Below are 25,244 nucleotides of genomic sequence, written 5' to 3'. Positions count from 1 at the left end.
GCCATTTGGGTCTGAGGATTCAACAGTGAGATGGGGAATGTACTTTGACTTGTCAATTGAAAAAAAGAACTGATACCCTTCCCCAATAATATTGTTAGCTTAACTCCAGGCTTGGACTCTTACATGTGGACTAACTACCCATTCCCCAGAAATGGACCTAACTTTTGACTTTCTCCCCCAAATTTGTCTCCACCTGACCTCAACCCTTCTTTCTAAGCAGTCCTGTCCTCTTTACCATTTATTTACCACTGTCAGTGTAGAACTGAGTTTTTAACTTCCTTTTGGCCCAGAGATCTTTAGCTCTGTGTCTATGGGTCTCTCTTAGATTTACATATTCAGATAGTAAAAACATGCCCATTATTAACAAAAGTGTGAATTAATATTTGAGCTCCAGTCCTGTTTTAGAAGCTAGCCACTAGGTGTCTCTCTTGTAAAGAAATAACTTATTATGGGTTCAAAAGTTATTTTTTGTTCTTTGGATAAAATTACAACATTCTAGTTATATTGTGATGATGTACCCATCCACCTCTGCATTAGGCAATAGCACTTTTTTTCCTGAAACAATTATGTGGTGATACACTTCTTAAAGCACAGTATTTTTGTATTTTTTATTTTTTTGCATGGTACCTTGTAAGTTATACAGGTTTGTACTTTTCTGAAAACTGACTTTAGAAAAGAGAGAGCAAAGGAAAATGAAATGATGGTTTAGCAGTTGTGGTCATGGGGGGAACAGTGATTTTGCAGTGATTGTGGGGAATTACATAATAGGTGCTCAGTACAAACTTGTTAACTGATTGAAAATGTTTAGCTCTTCCATTTCTCTGCCATAACAGCTTTGATAGAGTTTGATGGAATAATTTCAGAGCATCAGCAGGGCCTCAGACAAACAGTGTGAAAGAATAGAAACCTAATGATTCCTCAGTCAGGCATTTCCTTACAGGGGCCGTGTAGACATAGGAAGTTCCTGTGACGTAGTTTCATAGTGTACCTTTCCACAACAGCAGTTACCCAGCATTCATGGACATGGAAAACCAAACTCTCTGGATCAGCTTGGGGTTTCCAAACTGGTTCGCTTAGTCAGCCGAGCTTCCCTAGTCAACCAAGCCTGCTCCTTCTTGATATGCCTCGAGAGTGTGTCCCTTTTGTTGCCTTCATTGCAGCATTTATCAGCTGTATTCTCCCGTGCAAGCCCACCTGGTTTCCGCCTGGACTGTTGGGGAATTCTAAGTGCTCTCCCTACCTTCAGTGTCTCTTCGCCTCAGTCACTCTTATACACCGCTGCCAGGTATGATGATGGTTATCTGCTCAAAATCCTTTAATGCTTCTGTGCCCACAGGAGTCGTTAGCAGAGAGACCTTCACTAACCACGGTAGAATTGCCAATAGGTAAAATTTGTCATCTCATCTCCTGGCCTTGTGTTATCTGAAGCTCTCAGGTGTTGTACTCCATTCCACGACCTAAAATTAACTACCTTTTCTTATCCCCACCCCCATTTGAAATTGGTACCTTTCAGGAAGTTGGAAATATAATATTTCAAGTATTTCTCATTAAGCAAAATAACATAATTCATTCTCAGTGTATTTGCTTTTTAAAAGAGGAATAATAATATAGTTAATAATTCTTGAATGTTTATTTTGTATTAGACATGACAAAGTTTAATCTTTATGTGTAAGGAACTTCTCTCTGCAAGTTACTTACTTCTATATACCTGTTGCCTTTTTTGTAAGATGGAGATAATAATAGTGCCAATTTTCAATGTGGTTTTCAATGTAGGTCAGAATTTCAAAATGCAGATACCTGGGCTGACCAACAGAATTCCTAATTCCCTGGGCCTAGGGTAGAGGTTAGGCATCCTTTTAAAAGGCACTAGATGGGGATATGCATGTGTGGGGACAGAGGATATATGGGAAATCTCTGTATCTCCCTCTTGATTTTTCTGTGAACCTAAAAGTGCTCTAAAAATTTGTGTTTAATTAAAAAAAAAAAAAAAAAGCACTAGATGGTTTTGCTGTTTACCTCTACCTGAAAACCTCTGGCCTATGTGTCAGTAAGCCGCTGTCCTTTTCTCAAGTAGTTCAGTCAGTGGGAAGACAAGGCTAGTCAGCAAACACAGATCATGCAGTCGATGCTCTGGTGGAGTACTCATGGGGTACTGTGGGGGCACAAAGGAGGGCTCACTGCCCAGCCTTGGGGAGTGTTACTCACTGGGAGCTGGGGACTCGAAAGACCTCACAGAAAAGATAGAGTTCAAGCAGATTTGTGAAGGACGGGGAGGTTTTAAGTCTAGGTTTTTATCCAGACAGAAAGGAAGGATGGTCTTGTGATGAGAATAGCAGATGCAAAAAGATAGAGAAGCAAATTTAAAGACAGCGTAAGTAGTTTGGTATGTCTAGAAATGGGTGGGAGTTGGTAAGTGGTAGGGGATGGGAATGGGCCTTGTAGGACCATACATGCCATGCCAGGAACTTAGCTATGGCCATACTTTGATTAGAAGACTTTCCTGTTCCTATGAGAGACCCATAGTAAATAGGAATCTTCATAGTCAGTCCCCACCTGATTTCTTAATGTATGCAACTAAATGTACCCAGGCTGGTCGCTGTTCTTTATCCTAGGATGCCTTCCCCTTTCATATTTCCTAGCCATCTGTGAAAGTACACATGGTAGCTCATCTTCTCCATTATTTCTTCTTTGCCAGAATTCCTATAGTACATACTTTCTTCACAGTTAATACGAAACAGATGCCGGCATTTAGTGCTGGATTCAGATTTTGGTATGCGTGTATCTGCTCTCCTTTCTGCTTTCTAGTGTTTCTTAGCAGGGGCTCTATTGGCATTTTCAACAGGACAACTTTTTGTTGTGTGGGACTTTTCCCATGCTTTATAGGAAGGTTAGCATTTCTGATCCCTACGCACTAAATGCCAAAAATATTGCCCAGTCTTGGAACAATCAGAACTACCCAGCCATTTCCAAGTGCCCCCACCCCCCAGGTGGGTACCATTTCTAGTTGAGAACTACTTTGCTTTATTAAGTGCTCAAGTATTTAATAATTATCTGAAGCAAAATGTACTTTTTCATTTTGATCTTCCCCTACTACCTTCATTTTCTTAACATACTCTCTACTAAAGCCAATACCACATACTTAACCTGTTTCCTATTATTATTATGTAGTGGTGAAACTAATTTTTAAAAAAGCAAAATATAATATATAACTTGAACTTTTCAAAGTATTTTCATAATGATGTGAGACATAAAATTTTGGTTTTCATTCTCCTCAATTCCAGTAATTTTAATCCATGCTAAGTAACTACACAGATCATTTGTATTCTCTCTTCCAAAAACACTTACTATGGTACCAGCCCTAATAAAATAGATGGATTATTTTTATGAGGAATAGTTTCTTTTATTTTTGAAACTTTAAGTTTTGATCTTGAAATACATTTAAAAAGATAAAATGCCTGTGAGTGAAGGATTACATAGATTTTTTCGTATATTTGTTTTTTCCTTGAGTTTCAAAATTTGGTAGATTTTCTTTCTGCTTTAAATTAAAATACGATTTTTCAACCAATAGTGGAATAAAATGCTATTTTTCCCAAAATTCCTTTAGGTATCATTTGTTACTTCCAAATTTTATAACAGTTGACATTTTACAGATTAGATTATCTTCTTTTTCTATTGCTTAGAAATGAAAGAGGAAATCTAGAAAGAACACTTTAATCCCTTGTGTCAGTTAGCATATTTTCTGTTGCATGAAATAAAATACACAATTCAGACTGGTTTGAGCTATATAAAGTGTGTATTATTATAAACAAATGTCCAGAGGCAGGATGGACTTCAGGGTTAATAGACACTGTGACTCGAGTATATCATCAGGGACCCAGTTTATTGCTGATTCTCCATTGTATCTTCTGTGTTGTCAGCTGAATCCTCATGGCCATAGGATGCTCGTGGTAACAGTTTGGGTTACAGTAAATATCCAGGAGCACTTCTCTCCCAGCATTACTGAACAAGAAACCTAAAATTCATTATGTTTGGACCACCTATGCCATCTGCCCAATCCTGAGCCATTGTGTCCAGGAGAATATATAAGGTAATCATTTTCTTAAGCTAGCTAGTAAGTGCATCCCCCTGGAGATGGGGATGGGATCCATTTATCAAAGTATAGTGATGGATTAGGAAGGAGGATGGTGGTATGAGATTGCCAAGTAGACAATCAAAATGTCTACTATAATTCTTTAAGAGTATTTTAAAATATGGAGGCAGAAAAAAAAAAGATTGCATTCAAAGCAAAAAAAAAAATATATGGAGGCAGATATTTAAAATAAAATATAATTGAGATACTTTTGAATTAGCAGTACAGAAAACTACATGGTTTATTATTGAATTTTCAATTTTTGAAAGTTCATAATAGTATAGTAGATTATACTGCCACTTTTCAGCTGAATAATGACCTTGGAGGAGTGGCTTTCTTCTCTCTACCTTAGTGTTTGTCTTCTATAAAATGAAAAAAAAGATGGCATTTGGCTTATAGAGTTATAAGGATTAAATGAATTTATACATGTATTTAGAATAATGTCAGATATGTAAAAAGCACTTAATAAACTATTGTTATTACTATTACTACTTGGTAATGCTCTGGTAGAAGGATCTACTGGTAGTTTTTATAACCTGTAGATTTTTCTAATTTAATTATGGTATAATATTCTGGAGATTGGGCATGTGGAAAGTCTCGCTTCAGCTTATTTACCTCATGGAGTCACCAGTATTTAAAAATCAGAAGTAGAAATTCCAGGCCTATTTGAACCGACATACTGTGTCAATGTGCTTTCTCAAAATTAGTGGGAAATACTTATCTTAATAACTACAAACGTGGCTGAAAAGTTAATGTCCTGATTATACTCTAGCAACATTTATTAGGAGAGTTAAGTAGTAGGATGATGGATCTCCCTTTAAGGCCCCATTTCATTCCTCTTTAAAAACCTTTGTTGTTGTTACATTAACAACAGAATAAAATTCATACTGTTTAGCAGAACATTCAGGGCCCTTCACATTGTGGTGTTAATCCACATATCCAGTTTCATCTTGAGCCTCTAAACACTAAATTCAGTGTAAGTAGAGTTTGGTTATGAACTCATGGCAGAATATTCTCAGTTAAAGGCCCTCTTTCTAAGTTTCATTAATTCGGGGCATTGAATTGAATTTAGAATTATAACAATGGTAATGATAACAGGAACATTTTTTTATTGCTCTTCTCTGAGCTCTTGACATATGTTCACACGTTTAATTTTATGATATAAATACTGTTGTCATCCCCATTTTACCATTGAGAAACCTGAGGCGCAGAGATGTGTCTCTTCCCCAAGATCACATCAAATAATAAATTGTTAAGAAGAGTAGGATTTAAACACAGAGTTCACTTGACCTGTGCCCAGTCCTGTCTCTGGACATTACAGTATATTGAGTATTCTTCCTATGTACAGCGTCAGTGAAGAACAGGGTGTTTGCATGTGAAATCGCCATACTCCTCCCAGAGTGACGTGGGAGGAAAAATGCAGAGCTCGGGGTTGATGGATGACTCACTGTCCTGAAAAGAAATCTGCCCTGGGCTCATCCCCTCCATCTCTTTCATCCGTGATGCCTCGTGAGCCCTCAGAAATGTTGAGTGAATGTTGGTTAATCATCAGTGAAGGAGCAGAATGAGAATAGGTTTGTTTTGTTTTTTAGAACAATAATATTTAAATTCATTTAAACTTTGTATTAGAAATCTTACTTCTTAGAATTCAGCCTCCATATGTAACTCTTAGTTATAGCTTATTTTTTTGAGGAGAATAGCTTTGAAGTTGTTAAAATGATTAGATAAGTAGCACTAGTTCTGGTCCGGTAATAATTTCTCAGATAAAAAAGAAACATCTTAAAACTTTGAATAATAAAATGTTTTAAGTTTAAAAAGAATGTTAAAATTATTCCTGTCCTTTCTGTGACTACCATTCTGTACTCCCCCATGAAAACATCTTTGACATTGCTGATTATAAAAAATAGCAAATTGTTATGTCAAAGATTTATTTAATATAAACATATAAAGTAAGAATTAACTCCTTTTATTAAGTCCCATAGTTAAAAGTTTGGGGCATATCTTTATATTTGTAAATACATGTCTGATTATATATTTTTAGATAAAAATGCCATGATATAATACACGTAGCTTTTTCTGCCTTAGTGCATATAATTTTGCCTCATCATTATGTAGATCTATCATGATTTATTTAACCAGTTTTCTGATGATACGCATTTAGGTTATTTCTAATTTTTTTCTGTTATAAGAAGTGATACAGTAGACATTTTGTATGTATATCATTACTTCTCCAATTATTTCCTCGGGATAAATTTGAGGAATAAAACTTTTGAGGCAAAAATATTTTTTTCATTATAAATTTTTATTTATAGCTTTTATAAAATTGAACCACCAGAAACTTGCACCAGTTAATATTCCTGTCAATAACAGAGCATGTCCATTTTAGCACACTTTCCTGGCATTTCTGATTTTAACAACATCTTTGTAAATCTGGTAGGTGAAAATATTTCATTTATATTTGTGTTACGTACTTTGGTTATAAATGAACTTGAGAATCTTATATTTTCACGTGCCATTTAAAAGTATCTGATGACTTACGATTTGCATCTTCCTTGGAATTATGGTAGCACTCCAGAGGAAAATTAGTAATCTTAAGTCATGAAGTCAGAAGAATAATTGAGCATGTGAGTATAGCACTCCCCCCCAAATTTGTGTCTTCATCCACGTGTCACTTTCTTAAAACTGTGGAATAGAATGAACCTTAACAGTTTCTAGTAAGCAAGAGTTGTTAAATAGTGTCCTGTGGTAACTCACTAAAACCAGGTACATATAAAATAATATTTTCCTCATTTAATACATATATCACTTAAGTGTTTCCCAACCGTTTTTCCACTGTCGCCTCCCAAAGGGCCTTTTTAGACATTTACCTTCTAATTGCCCTGCATGATATTTTGTTACCACAGATATACTGTACATTTGTTTATGTGCAGCGGCACTTTGAAGGGCCACAAACCATTATAATATCTAGGATTATTTTTACCCTCCCACAAACCAGTTTTCACCCGCATTGGGGTGATAGTACCCCATCGAGAATGTATGGTGTGGGTGTGTTGATATTTGAGGAGGAAGAGAAAAAGCTTTGCTATGCATGAATGGTTACTTCAGTTTCATGGGACTCAGAGATCAATGTTTCTGTTATTTTGTCAGGTTGTCCAGAAGGGAACATTAATAATTTTCTCAATTACTTCACCAGCCTATTATCAAACTCTAAACATAGTGCCTTTGGGTACAGTATTATATTTTAAATTTATTGCGATTACATTGATTAATAAAATTATATAGGTTTAAGGTGTACAGTTCTATCACACATCGTCTGTATTGTGTGCTCACCACCCCAAGTCATGTCTCTTTCCATCACTATTTATCCCCCCTTTACCCTTCCCTGCCTCTCTCACCCTTATTTCCCTCTGGTAATGACCATACTGTTGTCTGTCTATGCGGGTTTTGGTTTTTTTCTTAATCCCTTCACCGTCTTCATCCAACCCCCTTACCCCCTCCCCTCCAGTATTTTTGTTCTTGAGGATGTTGATAAATATGGCAAGGGCACAGTGTCATTATAGTGGTAGGCATTTTGCTGAATTTAGAGAACAGTAGTCCTAATGCATTAAGAATAATAGTAAATGTTTAAACTTCCATCTCAGTGGTTCTCAAACAGTGATAATTTTGCCTCCCAGAGGACATTTGCAATATTTGGGAGTATTTCTGTTTGTCACAATTGGGGGAGTGGGTATAGACCGTGGCATCTCATGGGTAAGAGACCCGGGATGCTGCTAAACCTCGTGCAATGCACAGAACGGCGTCTCCTGCCTGCCTCCATAATGAAGAATTATCCGGTCCAAAATGTCAGCACTGCTGAGGTTGGAAAACCCTGCTTTATCCTAATGATTTTACTTTTTGGAATCTATCTTTAGAAAATAATCCAAAATATAGGAACAATTTTACATATGAATTAAAGATACTCACTGAAACATTAACTTTAATTCTGTTTTTTTTTACAAAGTATCTTCTCTTTGAAGACGTTACAATTTGGGTTTGGGTTTGGGTTATGTGTATTTTTTAAGTGGAACATGTATCACTGTAGTATATAATTATGAAATATCAGAAGCTAACTTAATTCTTTGAGACCTAGGAAGAGATTTGATTGGCCATGTCAGGACTACATCAATTTCCGGAACAACAAAGAATTGGAAACTAGTTTAGAGATAATTAACTCGCTCACTTTAGAAATTCTTTATACAACACTCTTTAACCTCTCTTTATCCACTCCTTTACTTAAACCTTTTACTCTGAGTTACTGTGTTGTGCCCCCCACACACACACACCCCCTCCCACACACTGGGTTCTAAATTACTGTTCTTAAATGCCTCTTATACTACCATAGACTAAAAATGTACAGGCAGTTTTTCAATGAAGTTAACTTTCAGTTCTGTGTACCAGAAGAGGTAAGTGATAGCCCCATCCCTGAGGATATTCTTTTACTTATTTTTTTACTGTGATTTAATGTGGAAGAACAAATGGTAAAAAATTGGAAGCAGTCATAATTTCTACAAGTAGAGAATAGATTTGAGATTCATCACACAATGGAATACTGTACAACAGTTAAAATTAATGAACTAATCTATATGTATCATAACTCTCTAAAGCATAATGTAAATAAAATAAAGTATAGGATATTTAGAGTATGATAACATTGAAATAAATGTTAACGTCACACAAAATACTATACTGTTTATAGATAGATATAGATATAATATAAAACCCTATGTGACAAGAATACACACCCAGCCTCAAGATAAGGAGTTACCTCTGATGATAGGAAGGAATTGGATCAGGGAATAGTACAAAGGATCATCAACCATGACAATAACCTTTTATTTCTTAGAAGAAGAAAAAAATCTCAAATAAATATGGCAGTATGCAAATAGGTTAATTTCGAGTATGAGTACATTGAGTATTTTTCTATAATAGTGATAATTTAGCAATGTATATATAATAACACAGTAATGACTGACTTCCTTGTAACCACAAGTAGTTAACTACAGCAAATAAAATTATTTCCAAGGGCTTTTCTGTCTTGTTTTTGGAATGTTAAGTATTTTCTGAAGGTATTTAGGGTCTACAGAATGTTAAGAAAGGTAAATAGTTTTGAAATTACTCAAGCAGTGATTGGGATGATTATGATTTACAATTCTATAAGATGACAAATTCATAATCCCCCTCCATAACTTATAAATGGAAAAACAAATATGTTTCTTTCTAAACATTTCTTTCTTAACATATTTGTTAAGATTTAAAAATCAGCTTCTTTCGAAGGGAGAAATGTGGTATCTCCCAGCCTCTTGATGGTGATATTGTACTATACCAGTTTCACAGGTAACAAATGTTGCAAGGTATTTTCTTCAGGAAGAATTATTTGAAACCAGTAACTGCTGTATTTGTGTTCAGAATTTTTGATAAAGTTTTTTTCCTCTGAGATTTTAGACATCTGGCCTTTAAATTTTTAAGGGTACTGTACAACTTTGTTCTATCAAAATAATATTAAACATGACTGTTTCTTATATGATGAGTGGCACTATCGACATAAGCATAATCAAGCATATTTTTTCTAGCTAGTGCCAAAATCTGTCTTATTATTAAAAAATACTTCCATAAACAGATCCGTGATAACTTACCCTAATAGAAGGATTTTTACTTGATTTTATAGTCACTGTCTTTTGACAAAATTTTACTAAATCATATAAATTTTTGGTGGGAGAGACTCTACTAGATTGTATTAAAAATTATTTTAGATTTGGGGGCCGTGTTTCTAAGGCAGAGATTCGTAGGAGATGCTGACTATTGCTTGGGCATGCTGCTGGCCATTGACTTGCAAGTGGGTTGTTAGAAATTTCTTCTAAGCAAGGAAAAACATGTAAAACCATCATGTAGTGAAGATTTTTCCATTTCTGTGATGGATTCAATGTTTTGAGCATTAAATATTTTCTTAAATGAATGATGTCTGTGTCACCAAATTTAGAAATGTTAAATAGAACATACGGTCATTTTTCTAAAATCAGACATTTAATAAATTATTACCGTCATCGTTCCTGTATCAAAGTTTAGACTAGAAAGCAAAGGGACTCTAGTTTAGAGTGCATTCTGCTTAGCAACCAACTTGCCTACTGTTTTGCTGCTGAATGCATATACTCATGGCTCATAAGTGTATTTGCAGCCAGCTGGTCTCAACCAGACAATACTTCATTCACCTAATTTCCAGACTAGTCAGGGAAAGACATCAGCTCATTGTTTTTGGTCATGAGGAAATTTATTTGTAAACTTCAAGTAGCAGCACACTGATTTCAAATGCCCCTAAACGATGAGAAATTGCCTTCTAATTCAGGAATGTGATCCTTGGAATTCAGAACTGCTTCGCTTAATTTTTTTCTCCTTAAAAACTCTTGCAAGTATATTGTTTGAAAAACATGGCCTCTAAAATCCTAGAAAAGAGATAATAGCTCTTACTAGAAAATATACATTAAAATCTAATACTTTTAGAATTATTATCTGAAATCAAAAATTTAGGAAATTTGATTTGTGTTCAGACTTTTATTTTCTACCTCAATCCTCACATGATTATTTTCTCTCTTAGAAAACAACAGTTTTGTTGGCATGTGAAGCTCCAGTTTCCTCAGAGTCAAGCTGTGTACATAGAAAAAAGGTATAGTATCAACACTCTCTGTTAAGAACTTGCTTGTTTTTATTATGTCTCTGCATTTAAAATAAATTGTTAGTTTCAATATGATATCAATAACTGTATATTAGGAGTAGAATGGATGACAAAGTTGTGGTATATTGATACAATGAAATGCTAAACACTACTGAAAATGAATGACATGTAGCTACACACAGCATGGATGAATGTCAAAAATAATGTTGAGTGAGAAAAGCAAGTTAAGGAAGAGTGCATAGAGTATGACTCTGTTTGTAAACATGAGGGGAGAAAAAATAAAATGTGTTCTTTTGGGAAATACCTACAGAGGTGGTAGAACTTTAATGGAAATGATGAGCCCAGAAATCTTGAGGCCGTTTACTTCAGCGGGGGGAATGGGCATTGAGGAGAGAGGTGCAGGGAGAATTAAGAGCTGAAAACTGTCTATTTCTTAAGCTGGGTGGTTATATAAAAAGAGAAAAGTGACCCAAAATTCTACTATGCAGAGATTACTACTATTAGTAATGTATGTCCCTCAGAAAATAAATTATTTTAGACATATGCATATGTATACTCATAATTGGAATTAATTTGCATAAATAGTTTTTAATCCTTTTACCATATTATGAACATTTTCAAGTGTGTGTCATTTAAAAGTTTTAATTGATTGTGTACTATTTGATTCCTTGGGTTATGAAAATTTTAAAACTGCTTTTTAAGTAATATATTTAGCATATATCCACATTATGCATAGTATACTCTCTTGTCATTGTCATATAGACTTTAGTGAAACACTCTCATTTGAAGGTGCATACCAGCCTAGAGACAACGAAAGGACTTAAATTTTACAGATAGGGCTACGTAGCACAATAATATATATGAATATATATAAATGGTTGAGGAAAGCTACTAGTTCAAAACAGTGTCTTAATTTTGTTTCTACAGCTTTATAGTTTAAAACAGTGTACATACATACAGAAAAGTTGGGAAACCTAAAATGCTTTGTTTCCAGGGAAAGTAGTATCAAATTTTTAACCTGGTCTTATGACTTAGAATGAATAAACTTGAACATGTACTGAAATTAGCATCATCTGAAACCTTTTTTCAGATTTTTTATTTCTGCACCTTTCAAATGTGTTTCATCCTGACTTCTTTCTTTTCATCTTTGAGCACAGGTGTGTGTTGAAAGAGGCTTCATATTTTTAGAATTAATTGATAGGGAGCCTCTCAAAATAATGTTTTTAAGACTTTGTTAAGTGTGTCCAAGAACTCTTTTTGAGCTGTTTTTCTAAGTATTTTTGCTTAACAAGCCATTATATTTTGCCAAGAGTAAAATAAAAGGTCTGTGTTCAGTTACTTAAACAAAAACACCACAAAATTTAGTAATTCTAAGTTAACACCTTTAGGGTATAATTATAAATAACAAGTTTTGTTGTTGTTTTTTCTTTGTTGTGAAGAGTACCAGATGATAAAACTATTAATGAAATCCTAAGACCTTATATTGACCCAGAAAAGTCTGATCCTGTAATTCGTCAAAGGTATGTTTTTAAAATCTTGTCACTTTGAAATGATATAAAATGTTGAGGTATTTGTTATGTGCATATTTATTATGGAAGGTCATGACTTAATTAGGATGCGATGTGTCAGTGCCATTTACTTTCCGATTTCCTTGGTTTTTACTCAAGGTTTTGTCAGTCAGAGATGCTGCTTTGGGATAGTAGTAACAGTAGTCTGTATTTACTCTTTACTGTGTTCCAGACACTCTTTGAAGCAGATAATAAATGCTTAATTCATTTACTCCTCACAGTAACCCATTAAAAGTAGATTACTGGTATTATACCCATTTCACAGAAGGAGAAACTGAGCTGTAAGAGGTTAAATGACTTCATACAGCTAATAAGCAGAGAAGCTGGGATTCAAACCCAGGCAGTCTGGAGTCAGTGCCTACACTCTTAACCCTTATACTAAAATGCCTTTCAAGTTGAACTCAAAACTGAAAATGAGGAGTTTCCAAGTTACTGTTACAGACAAGAAATCCTATTTCAGCCAAGTCTTCATTAAGTTAAGATATACTCTGTCTCCTGTCCAGAAATAAACATGGACAAAAATAATTAGCATAGCATAGTGGAAAGAGTCAGTAATGAATATCTAGGTTAGAATAGCTAGTTCTGTTCCTTATTAGCTATGTGGTCAGGAGTAAGTTACTTAACTTTTGGGCCTTAATTTTTTTCCATTATTAAAATGAGATTGATAATAAACTACTGCATAGAATTGTTATGAAACTTAAAAAACAGCATATATAAAGTTCCTAGTACAAGACCTAGCATATGGTAGACAGTGCTTTAAAAAGGAAACTATTATTAGAGTATGAATTATTAGTGTTCCTGAGCAGGAACCCAGTTGACTTTCTTTTCACCAGGTGGTACCTGCTTGGGATATGAATGCTTGGTTTGGTTCCAGAGTGACCTGGTGTTTAAAATTTATATTTAGTGGATTCTAAAATGTCTGATTCAGTTCTAGTTAAATCTCATCATCTACTTTGATAAAAGGTAGTTCCCAGAGTGAATCAGATCCATTCCACATATCAAATAGTATCTTGGGACAGTTACAATAGTAGAGTTTCATTCTAATTACTGATAATCCAGTTGTTATCATTAAACATGTATTTGGCAATAAAATACCTGCCTCTAAATTGCATACATTAAAAGAAATTAAATTAGCAAGATAAATTTACTGAAACAGTTATTTTTCAATATAAGTTCTTTATGCAGAGGGATCAAAGGTAATCTTTAAAAACTCAGCAGATCCTTGGTTAGAAAATATCTTTAACCCTTTTTCTATGCTTGTATAGATAAATTTTAAGTATTGTTAGCTACTCATAAATGGTCTTCCACAGACACTATTTTGAAATATATTAAAAATCAATTTTGCTTTTTCAATGTGTCGTTTTTATTTCAGGTTGAAAGCCTACATTCGCTCTCAGACTGGGGTCCAAATTTTAATGAAGGTCGAAAATATGCAGCAAAATTTAGTAAGGTAAGATTGCTTCCCTCCCATTTCTTTAAATATTTTGTAATTCTGCAATATAATTAAATAACTTGATTAGCTTAAGTAGCTAATTATTATACTAATTACCTGGCTATTAATAAAGCCTAAGCTTTAAAAAAATGACTTTCAAATTAAAATTTTAAAATAATCACCTTTATAGGATAAATTCAGTTGAAAAATCGCCCTGGTTGAAATATTTTAAAATAATATCATGTGCAACTGAAAGATTTCTAAGATGCATTTTAGCTTATTTCAAGAAATATTCTCTGCAACAGAGTTCCAGTTGTTCCAGAGTTCCAGTGTTCAAGTTGTTTTGGAAATATAAAAATTCTTGTGACCAAGCTGATCATTGCATATATTGCAGTAGGCAGAACACGGCGTAGAAATGTGAAGGGAGACAGGTTCTAACAAACCAGCTGATTTGATAAAGTTCTGAACATCGCTGGGCTCTGTTCTTTTTTAAATGGGGTGAAGTAGACTACACTCAGTGATCTCTGAGAGCCCCTGCAGTCTGCTGAAGTGCCAGTTACGTGTCAGCTACTGAATTGCAAAACACTGATAATTTAAAGCTTCTAATGCTTTCCCCCATTTCCATTGTTTAATTAACAAAACTACTAGATGCAATTCAGACTAGATCTGGTTGGTCTTGTCTACAATTTGATTTGCTAGTATGGCTTAGAGATTTGAGAGTCCAAGCTGTGAAATAATAAGATTGTCATGAGAGATTACGTTAATTCCTTTAGCACATAGTAAGTGCATGCTTTTATAACCACTACTACTATTATTATTAACAACTACAGATAAGTGGATTCTTGCAAAAGATCTACACATGATTTTAAGACTTTTATAGCCCGTCCGGGTGTCGCTCAGTAGTTGAGCATCGACCTAGGATCCAGAAGATCACGTTTCGATCCCGGTCAGGGTGCATGCCTGGGTTGCGGGCTCAATCCCCAGTTGGGGGCGTGCAGGAGGCAGCCAATCAATGACTCTCTTATCATTGATGTTTCTCTCTCTCCCTTCCTCTCTCTAAAATCAATAAAGATATATTTAAAAAAAAAAAAACTTTTATAGCTAAGAGTGGATCTTGACCACTTTTCTTACCAACATATCTCAAATACTTCTAGCTTTATATCACTGGTCATGGTTCACTGATGAAAATTCAAGTTTCCTATCATACAGTCCTTTCCCTAGACCTATTAATTCAATATATTTAAATGCAGTTCATGCATTAACTCTACTTCTTCCCCTAAAGATTTGGGGTCCCAAGTGAGAGAAGGGTAAAAAGTTCTGTGGCTTCTGCAAAGATACTTATGCAGACGTACAACATCCACCTTCACCAGAATCAATTATTTCTGAAATCAGTAATCAGTTATGTAATTAATGAGGAATACTGATGAAAAGTGCTTTTTTTTTCTTTTCAGTTTTGTTTAGCAAAATCCTAAAGTGAAGTCCATATAACTCATGTTTAAACAAATAATTTGTTTAACTCTTATACTTTTTTACTTATTAATGGAATCATTTATTTTCATAAAGATTTGTTTGTGGTTTGTTACAGTTTTGTTTGTTTCTTTTAATTTTTTATTTGTTTGTTTCTATTTGTATTTCCTCCATTACCTGAATGGGAAGGTTTGTTATATTTCCATTTTAAGGCAAGGCAAATTGGGCTGTGGCCAGTGAAGAAATGTGTCAGCTCACTAAACCAGTTAAACTTGAATCTTTGGCAGAATATTCTCTTCTTCCAAAATTCAAGGAAATCAAAATTGTATATGATAAATGTAAGATAAAGGTAAATGTAAGCTACTGAGTATTTTAAAGTTTAGGCTATAGGACAGAGTACTTGGGCCTAGATAGCATTCATTTTTAACTTGGAAATACGTGTTATAAATTCACGAAGAGGCACAGGGAATGGAGATCCCCACTTGTACTAGCAGACCAGCGTTTTCTAGGAGTGTGGCAGAAGGCACGACATGATCCAGGGGAGGGTGGTTGGGAAACCCATTTCATGCAGTTGCATAGAAAGAAGTCAGGATACATAGAGATCAGAACACGGGAGGATGCCTGTAGATTGGTGAGGTTTATTTTAACAGAGTCAAAGAGGGTAAACCTGAACCAAAAAAAGAAAAGGTCAAAGAAATGCACTGAAATGAAGGTCAGATGACCTAATTCTAGGCACTCAACTTCTCTGTGCTTCATTTTCGTTAGGTCCTTTATTTTATTTTATAACCTTCCTTCTTTAGGATCCCAGGGAGGACCAAAGCTGGGTATTGGGTTAATCTTTATCCCCAAATGGGAGGAAATCATAGATTAATAAAGTAAAAGGTGAGTAGTGTTAACTTTAAGGAATACCTAGAGTAGGCTGTTTTGATACTAAACCTGAGCCAGGCTGAGAAACATGAGAAATATTTGACTTTACCTTATCTATGTAGGAAACTGTGCTTCAGATTTCTCCATTTGAGTTGCTTACTTGAACTCAATGTGACATACAAAAATACCACCAAAGAAGAGGAAGCAGATGGTTATGTCCTAGGTCCAGGAATTTTGGATTTAAAAATTGCCACCTTATTTAACTTTGAGTAGTGATGGCATTACTTTAAGGCAATAATAATGTCAGAAATACCTTTTATCCTAAGGTGGGCCTAAGTTGGGGTAAGGTACACCCTTACATTTCCGATTAAGTAGGCCTCATAATATAGTTATACTAATTTCTATAAAACTTCCCAGTATTATAAGTATTTCCTAATCTTGATAACGAAATTAGATTTTATGGGGATACATTTAGAAATATTTTATTTTATGTTTTAAGTAACTATTTTTAAAACCATAGTTTTCTCCAGATAATACATTCGTAGGCTGGGATGAGCATTTACATTTGATTGTATATTTAATTACAGTTATACCGTTAAAGGAAAGTATACATCCAGAGAACATCTATGTAAGATTATTATAGATTATAAAATGTTAGGTTTATAATTTAAAATAAGCATGTTAAATAGGAAGATTTACTATTTTTTGAAAAGTGCTTAGAAGGCAAAAAGAAGTAGTTTCCTTGTGACTGTTAAATGTATCTTTTAGCATTACATTAACTTCAGAGTGAAGCCTTTTTACCAAGTACTTGATGTTGTCAATTTCCAATGGTTGTGTTTTCTGCTTTTTGAGAGTTTATAACAATTGTCTCATGATACTACCTGATCAGTTAGAGCAATGTTATATGTTTCCCAGGATTTAGTTTTGTCATACAGAACTTACATTTTTAAATTTAGGTGATCGTGTACACATGTCTAACCCTAAGAAATTTGCTGTTGATCTATTTGTGAGTTTTCTTTTCCAGAATACACAGGGTTTGAATTTTTGTCTTCTTATAAAAGCTAATATGGCTTCTTAAGTACAATATTTTATTCATTCTGCAAACACTTAGTGAGTATCCACTATGGTGCAGGTACTGTTCTAGTCATTAGGGTGATTTAAGAAGGGAAAATCATTCCTGCCTCTGTGAAGCTTACATTCCCAGTGGAGGAAAATTCACATAAGGTGCTTGTGTTAGCAAGGCCACATGTGCCTTCTTGCCACATCATTTCTTACCAGCTTTCTATTCTCAGAATGTAAATGAATGGTTTTGAAGCAGAAAAGCCTACCCCAGTAATGCTAGGCGCTCCCAGAGGCAGCCATTGTACTGCTGCTTACTGACGTTTTTGACTGATGCGTTCAGAACACTCCCAGCTTTGCTACTGTCCACGCAATTGTAACTTTCCAAAGCTACTACATTTTAGGTCTCTATTATGCTTTTACTTATTAATGGAATCATCTGTTTTCATAAAGAATTTTAGCTGCATTTTCTATTCTTTATGTTTACTTTGCTGCTTTGATATTTATGTAAAATCCTGTTTTTGATAACGATGTGATTTAAGCTTTTGTGGGATGATTTTTTCCTCCCAAATTTACTCAGAAATCATTAATTAAGCATATGTAATTTTCCATGCATGTAAATAAAAATTGGAGTTTACACAAGAATGAATAGGCTACAGTTCTGTTATAGGGAAAACAGACATGAAGCCAAGGTGACTGAGGATTCTGCCCTGGACCTGTTATCTGAGAGCTGGACCTGTTTTCTCAGCAGGTTTAGGGCATGTTGAGTTTCAAGTAGAAGTGGCATCACTTTTGTAAACATTATTTTCAAAAAGAATGGCCTTTCCACACTAATACTTTATTATTATTAGGATTCCTTTAGAGTGAAATTATATCATTCCATTAAGAAATAGTAATATTACTTTTTCAGAATATATAATCTATGGAAAAGTAGACCTTATTTTAAAAAGTTCAATACTAGACTTGGTAGACCAAGTGTCTCACCATTACAAATACTAGATTTATTAGATCACTGCCTCTCAGACCTAACCCAAATTATGCGATGTTCGAAATAACCATTTTGCCTTTATTCAAAAACCTACACCAAAGAAGATTCTCTATAAAGTCAAAATAATGTTATAAATTTGATACACACCTTTGAAAGTTACTAAGCCTCTGTTTTCGTATCTGAAAGTGTGGGGATCAGGACAGAAATGACATCGCATTCTTGTGAAGATTACTCTGAGATAATACTTATCAGCTACTGAGCACAGTGCTTGGCACATAGCAGACCACTCTCAGTAAATATTATGATGTGCAGCATTCAGGTCAACATCTTGCTGAACTGATTCTGAATATAAGAGTTTTTGTTGTTGTTTTAATCTTACAGATTACTTCCTTGGTAAAAGGAGGAAATATGTTTAAAACAAAAAGTTGTATATGGCTGGCAGTTGACAATATTATGTATTAGTTTTTTTTAAAATAACTTCTTTCAGCCAAATAATTCCTTACACTTCTGGATGTATTCTTAAGTTGAATATTAACTGTATTTAAACAGGCCACTCACCACTAACCACAAGGGGGCTGGTACCCAATCATGCTAGTTTTACATTTCTTTTGACATAAATGGAATACTGGGAGAATATGAAGTACCAGGAGCTTGTTTATTTAAGATATTGACAACTCTTGTTTCTGTACAAATGACTCCTAAATCTAGATATATTTCCAACCCTTCTCTCAAGCTCCAAATCCTGGTGTGCAGCTGTCTTCGCTTACACATCTCATTAAATCTTAAGCTCAACACGTCGAGATCTCCTCACACCACATCCATTTCTCTGTGCGTGTATGTTTGTTTTGTTTTGTTTTAAATGAGGATTCAATGGGCTGATTGTGTTCCCGGCATCTAGTAAGTAGTCAACAAATGTTGATTCTCATTCCTTGCTGTAGGCACTGTCGTTCTTGTAGCCAGTGAGGCGTAGGACCTTAGAGCCGCCCTTCACTTTGCACTTACCACCTTGCCTTACAGGGTTCCCTCCACGATGAGTCTCCTGTGTGTTCTCTCCATCCTTCTGTGTAGATGCTGTTTATCTGTATCTGTAGTGGAGTCTGTCCTCTGTCCCCAACTGGATGTGATTGTTTTATCCTTTGAGCCTCAAAAAATGTTTTATACTGCAATCTTATATTTTATCCCAATAAAACCTATTCCATATGATGATGAACTCCTTTTTAATGTCTGACTGCCTCAGGCATATTCATCTTTGTGTTTCCTGCAGTGCTGTGTTAGCAACTCTCCCATAGTAGGAATGCAGGTTTAATCTTTTAATAAGGAATGTCCTGATTCACTTCAAAAAAGGGTGCCTGCCATATCCTAAGTGTTGATACCACTTTTAATAGTCTAAAGCACAACTTAGACAACTTTTTCTGTAAATGGCCAGAGTGTAATTATTTTTGCCTTTATGGGTCATGTGGTCGCAATTGTCCTCTCTGCCATTGTAGCGCATAAGCAGCTATACACAGTGCATAAATGAATGGTTATGACTGTATTCCAGTAAGACTTTATTTACGAAAACAGACAGTGGGCTAGATTTGGCCTACTGACCGTAATTTGCCAGTTCCTGCTCTAAAAGTTTTTTGAGCCCTCAAAAATTATTTTTTTATTGATCATTTATGACTTTGTTATCTAACCAGTTGGGGGTTTCAATTCTCAATATGAAAAAAGAGATAGAGATTGAGAGATACTATAATAACTGTCCAATATACTTTAAAGTTCCTTCAGAAAAAGTAGCACCTGCTCAGAGGACAGGCTTTTTGATATATGAACTTGACCTAAAGTATCAGTAGGTTAAGATTAATCAAGTCTATATTTTTTATTTAGTAAGTTAATATTCGTTGAATCCCTTTCATTTTAAATCATCAGTATTTATGGTACACCATAAATTATTTACACCTATTTAAACTTGTGAGTAAATATTTTAAATGAAATTTTGATGTCTATTTGAAAATGTACAAAAGTATCATTGTTTTTCAAATTATTTTAGGTTATATATAAGCCAAAAAAATGTAAAGCCCTGAGTAAGTTTTTCCCATACACACACACAAAAAATGTTTGCTGCAAGGGTGGGTTAAAATCTATAGGCTAATGAGTGTCTTTAAAAGAATATAATAAGTATTAATGACAAGTTCTTTTATTGAGTGCCTTCTACTGTTTTTTAGGTTCTCTGTTAAGCATTTTGTATACATTATAATTATGTTACATTATATTTTATAAATATGTTATAATTGCACAAAGAGCCCTACCTGCAGCTTGGTAACCACTAAATGGTGGAAACTAGATCCAAAGTCAGGCCTGCTGCCTGCAAAGCTCAGGGCCATAAATGGCCATAATGCATGTTCTTAGATTATGTGAAACCCAACTCCACTTCTTTGTGATGCCTTTTTGAAATTGTTGATTATTTTTCAGTGTGAGAGTCATGATCAGGATGAGTACATGCTCAAAATGGTATTAAACTTTGCTCACATTTGGAATCTAGACCCTAGGTCTAAAACAAAGGAAGCAAGGGATCATTTGGTGACTAGGAAACATTAGAATCGACCTGAAGCATGTCCACACACATGAAGGAAATTATGTAAAGAGGGGTACTAAATATTTGTATCAACTCAGAGATGACAGGTCCAGTGATGGAACGGGTTTCCTGTGTGGCATTCTGCTTGAATAGGTTTTATAGTAAGAATTGCAAACTTAGTTCTAGGGAAACTGAAGTTGCAGAACAGATGCAAGCACAACTTAATTGAAGTTTCAGTGGCTGTGAACCTGAGAATTTAACGTCAAGTTGAGAGTTAAAATATATTCCCAAATTTTTAGAGAAAACTCTCATTTTATATTTCACATAATTCCCTTAACCAGTAATCAAAATATATATTTGAAATGAGAGTATCACTAAGCAAATTGTAGACTTATAATCTGCTAAGAATTTGACCATCTCATCCCTTTGGATCTGTTCTTCAGTAAATGTATCCACTCTACTTATGTTGCATAATAATTTGTAACCAACTATATATACTCGTCAGATGGAATGATGACATGATTACTTGAAATTTCTAGGTGATTCAGATATTTCATTTTATCCAAAGAACATCAACCTCCTCTTCAACCAGACCTCTTACTGCAGTTTTTATAAATACCAAAACTGTATGAATTCTATGTGTATTACTATATCCACTCTGTACTCAGTCTTAATGACACCTAGCTTATTCCTGACTCTACCTTGTGTATGGGGGCGAGGGCAAAAGTAGGTTTACAGTTGTTCGTATGGAAAATAATACACTAATTAATAAATAATACAAGAATAAACTCATGTACTCACAACTGTAAACCTACTTTTGCCCCACCTTGTATATATTTGCTTCCTAGAAGGCCTTCATCTTCTCCCCTCTAGTGAAACCTAGATTGAGAAATAAATATGACTATTTAGAATATAGGTTAAGTGCTACCTTTGGCAGATATATATCAAAACTTGTAGAATTTTAGAGCTGGAGGGACCTCGGTGTTCACATCATCCAGTGACCTTATTTTATGGTGGAAAAAAGCCTATAACCTAGGTACTGCTAAGTATAATGTTAAAGTTGGAGAATATTCAGATTTAGTTTCAGTATTTTTTTAGGGAATTGAAGGGGAAATTATCTCTAAGGGTTGTCAGTAATCAGATGGAAAATGAAGTGGCTTGCGACTCGTTTTTTTTTCCTTTGAATTCTGTTTCCTTTTGAGTTATGAGAAGTTTTTTTTAGAAAATACTAAGTTGCTAATAAAGTGCAGAGAAAGAACTTCAGGAACGTGGCTAGTTTCTTTGAAAGTTAGTAACAGAGCCAAGATTAAAAGCATACCCTTAAATATCGAGACTTTTATTTATATGTCAATCGCTGTAACACCTGTTTAGCCTGCTGCGCCACGCTGCCCTTCTACTGCCCCTGTGAAGCTGCCTGGAGCAGGGTCAGCTAGCAGACCTGTGAGGGAAAGCAAGTGAAATAACAAGAGGAAATGTCTGAGAGGTTCCCTAAGGGTAAAAGAAAAGACAAATGTTGGTATCTTAATTCTTCTAAACCTAAGTAGTTTGTCTTATGGTAGCAGAGCCATTCTCCTAATGGGAACACCAGAGTTTTTGAAAAGTTCCGAAAGATATAGCTGTCTCCTAGGGTTCAATGACTTGCAAAGAAGCTAAGGCCTAAATGTTTTAGGCAGTGCCAAGCTAGACTGTACAATTTGCCTCAAGATAATAGAAGCAAACATTCAAAGTGCTTTTAGCCTCTTGGAAGTAAACATGATATAAAATAATGGTTTAAAGGTTGTACTGAAAGTTGCAAGGCTACATTAAAAACATAAAATGGCAAATATGTATTTCAGTGCTTATATAATATCTTCATTGCTAAAGAAGTTCAGTGACTTTGTCCTAAGCTAAAATTTCTGTAAGACTGTCTTGTAACTTTAAGTAAGTACAAATGTGAAACAGCATTCATGGCTTAAGTCAGAGATTTTCGACCTCTTTCATCTCATGGCACACCAAAAAATACATTATTTTTTGCCAATCTGACAAAAAAAAAAAAAAAAATAGGTGTAATTTTGATTCATTCACACTGGACTGCTATTGTTGTGTTGGCTGTTGTCTTTTTTTTATTGAACTTATTGATATGGCATTCGTTAATAAAATTATATCGGTTTCAAGGGTACAGTTCTATAAAACATGACTGTATATTGTATTGTGTGTTCACCAACCCAAGTCAAGTTTACTTCCATCACCATTTACCTTCTCCTACCTCCCCCACCCCCTTTTCCCTCTGATAATCACAGTAGTTGAAAATCGCTATAGTAGACTAAGAATAACTACTACTGGTAGAAAATTCAAAGAAACTCAGAATTTCAGCTAAAAGGTTATCTAGTGAAGTCTGACCTCTTTAATTAGCAGACCCAAAAGCTGAGTCCTAGAAACTTACTGACACACTCAATAGCAATACTGCCTTCATTAGAAGTTTGCAACATTTTAGACTAAACACTAAATAAAATTCATTGGTTCTAATCAAAACCACACAACATATCAGATTTCCATTGCATTTGAATAAAATATTTAAAAAATAATTCATTATAAATTCTTATAAATATTTGCATCCTAATTATATCCTAAATGCTTTGTTCAGTGCTTTGGTTAGCACATAAAATAGGGACCAAATTTTTAAAAAAATTTAGCAAGTGTTATCATTATAGTGTTAAGATTGAAATAACATATAACTTATTACATGATAATTTTAAGTATCTCTAAATGTTCCTGTCTGTGCTGGGACCATATTTTATGTTGTATCAGCAATAATATTAGGCTCTGGGTACCATGTGGCTTTTGAAAATTTTCTTTTTTTTTTTTAATTGCTCCATCTTTGGAAATCTACAGAACCCTAATGAATATTTAATATTGTAAAAGAAATAAAATACCTAAAACATTAAGTATACACTGAACATTATTTACCAAAAATTGAAATAAGTAGAAAACATTCCCTTATTTGAGAAATGTCTCTTAATAGAAGCCTGATGATTCAGTTAAAATGCACAGAAGATAAGTTACTGCAAGTGTTCATAGGATACTGCTTGAAAAGTTTCTACTTGAGAATTCAAGTCTTGGTTTCTCCTAAGAAAAATTTAGTTATATGTATTTTATATTTTATTTTATAAGTTCATGTTATACTTTGATGTCTAATTCAATCTCATTTTCTTTTCTTTTGTATAATTACTGCTAACTTTTTTTAAATGCTGCTTATTTCAAAGGGAAGTAATGTTTAAAAGATGTGAAACATTTAATCCTTGAGTGCTGGAACCACTTTTAACATATCGTAAGCACATCTGTATTGTGTTACACAGGGAAAAGAATGTATGCGTTCTGTGGCCTATGGGCACTAGGGTGGCTGGTTTAGGAAAACTGAGTATTTTGCATTTCAAGTTTCTTTTCAACATAAAACATACTCTGTGATTCTAAAAGAATTTAATTCCAGGGATGAGGTGTGTGGTCAGGCAAACATAAGTAAAGTTTTGGTCTTACATTTGTTCTCTCACTTGCCACCTACTTCTTGAAAAGAAATCCATTTTTCACAGTGGGCTTGCTTTTGCATTTTGTTAAGTACTTCTGCTTTCCCCTATTTGACAACTGTGACATGGAACGAACTTAGAATACAAAGAAATCACTGCACCAGGAGTTCTTAGTAAGTCAGCTACATGTCTCAGTCAGCTGCAGGTTATGGAGTAAGTAATTTGTTACTAATTAAGAAATACCAAAGTTTGTGAAGGATTTGCTCTTAAAACAAAATTACAGCAGATTCAGGTGTATCTCAATGATAACCTCGCACTTATTCTGGTGTGCTTTTTTGAGTGGGAGGTAAAGGGGTGGAGTTACAGCTGTCGGGCTGGGTATCCCTTGGGATGGTGTTGTGCATGTGAATATCGTCTATCATTGCTGGATATAGGGAAGAAAAGTTAGAGAACTTATGTACTGCATTGGTGGACATGTTCTCTACTGTTTCCTCTTTGATATGACACTGTATTCACATGGCAGCACATTCCCATATGTAACTCCCAGTAAGCTAGCTGAAATTCCACCCCTTTCTCTTCTATTCCAGAAAGCAGGCAAGGGAGAGTGTTAGGGGGATGTATCTTGAATCAACTCAAATTTTTTTAAGTAATGACATGAGAATTTCATATCTTAAGGAATATAAGCATCTAATTACCTGTGATACATTTGACAGCTATGTCATGCATGACACCATGACTAATAAACTCCATATCTCTTAAATTTTGTTTATTTGCCTCATTCAGAAACCCAAACTTGGTTTTTAAAATTTTTTAAATAAAAGAAGGCATATTTAATTGGATGACAATATAAATTTCTGGAAGCTTTAATTAGAATGAACCTTTTGCCCAGTTATTTTACTGACAATTTACTGGCTACAGTTTTTGTAGCCAGTTATTTTACTGACATACATTACTAGAAATTATTTATTGTGGGA

At 34.6% G+C, this 25,244-nt stretch overlaps 1 protein-coding gene across 1 annotated transcript in view; it reads left to right on the top strand.

Annotated features, from left to right (window-relative positions):
- ZNHIT6 (zinc finger HIT-type containing 6) overlaps positions 1 to 25,244 on the top strand; it is a 46,751-nt gene that overhangs the window by 15,331 nt on the left and 6,176 nt on the right. The window contains exons 6-8 of the mRNA XM_016220654.2: positions 10,758 to 10,826; positions 12,275 to 12,355; positions 13,776 to 13,853. Of these exons, the coding sequence (XP_016076140.2) occupies positions 10,758 to 10,826; positions 12,275 to 12,355; positions 13,776 to 13,853 (228 nt within the window). The remainder of the gene's footprint in view (positions 1 to 10,757; positions 10,827 to 12,274; positions 12,356 to 13,775; positions 13,854 to 25,244) is intronic.

This window comes from Miniopterus natalensis, chromosome 9, assembly GCF_054644295.1.
Source record: "Miniopterus natalensis isolate mMinNat1 chromosome 9, mMinNat1.hap1, whole genome shotgun sequence".
Taxonomy (NCBI): domain Eukaryota; kingdom Metazoa; phylum Chordata; class Mammalia; order Chiroptera; family Miniopteridae; genus Miniopterus; species Miniopterus natalensis.
This window is presented reverse-complemented; position numbering and strand designations above follow the sequence as displayed.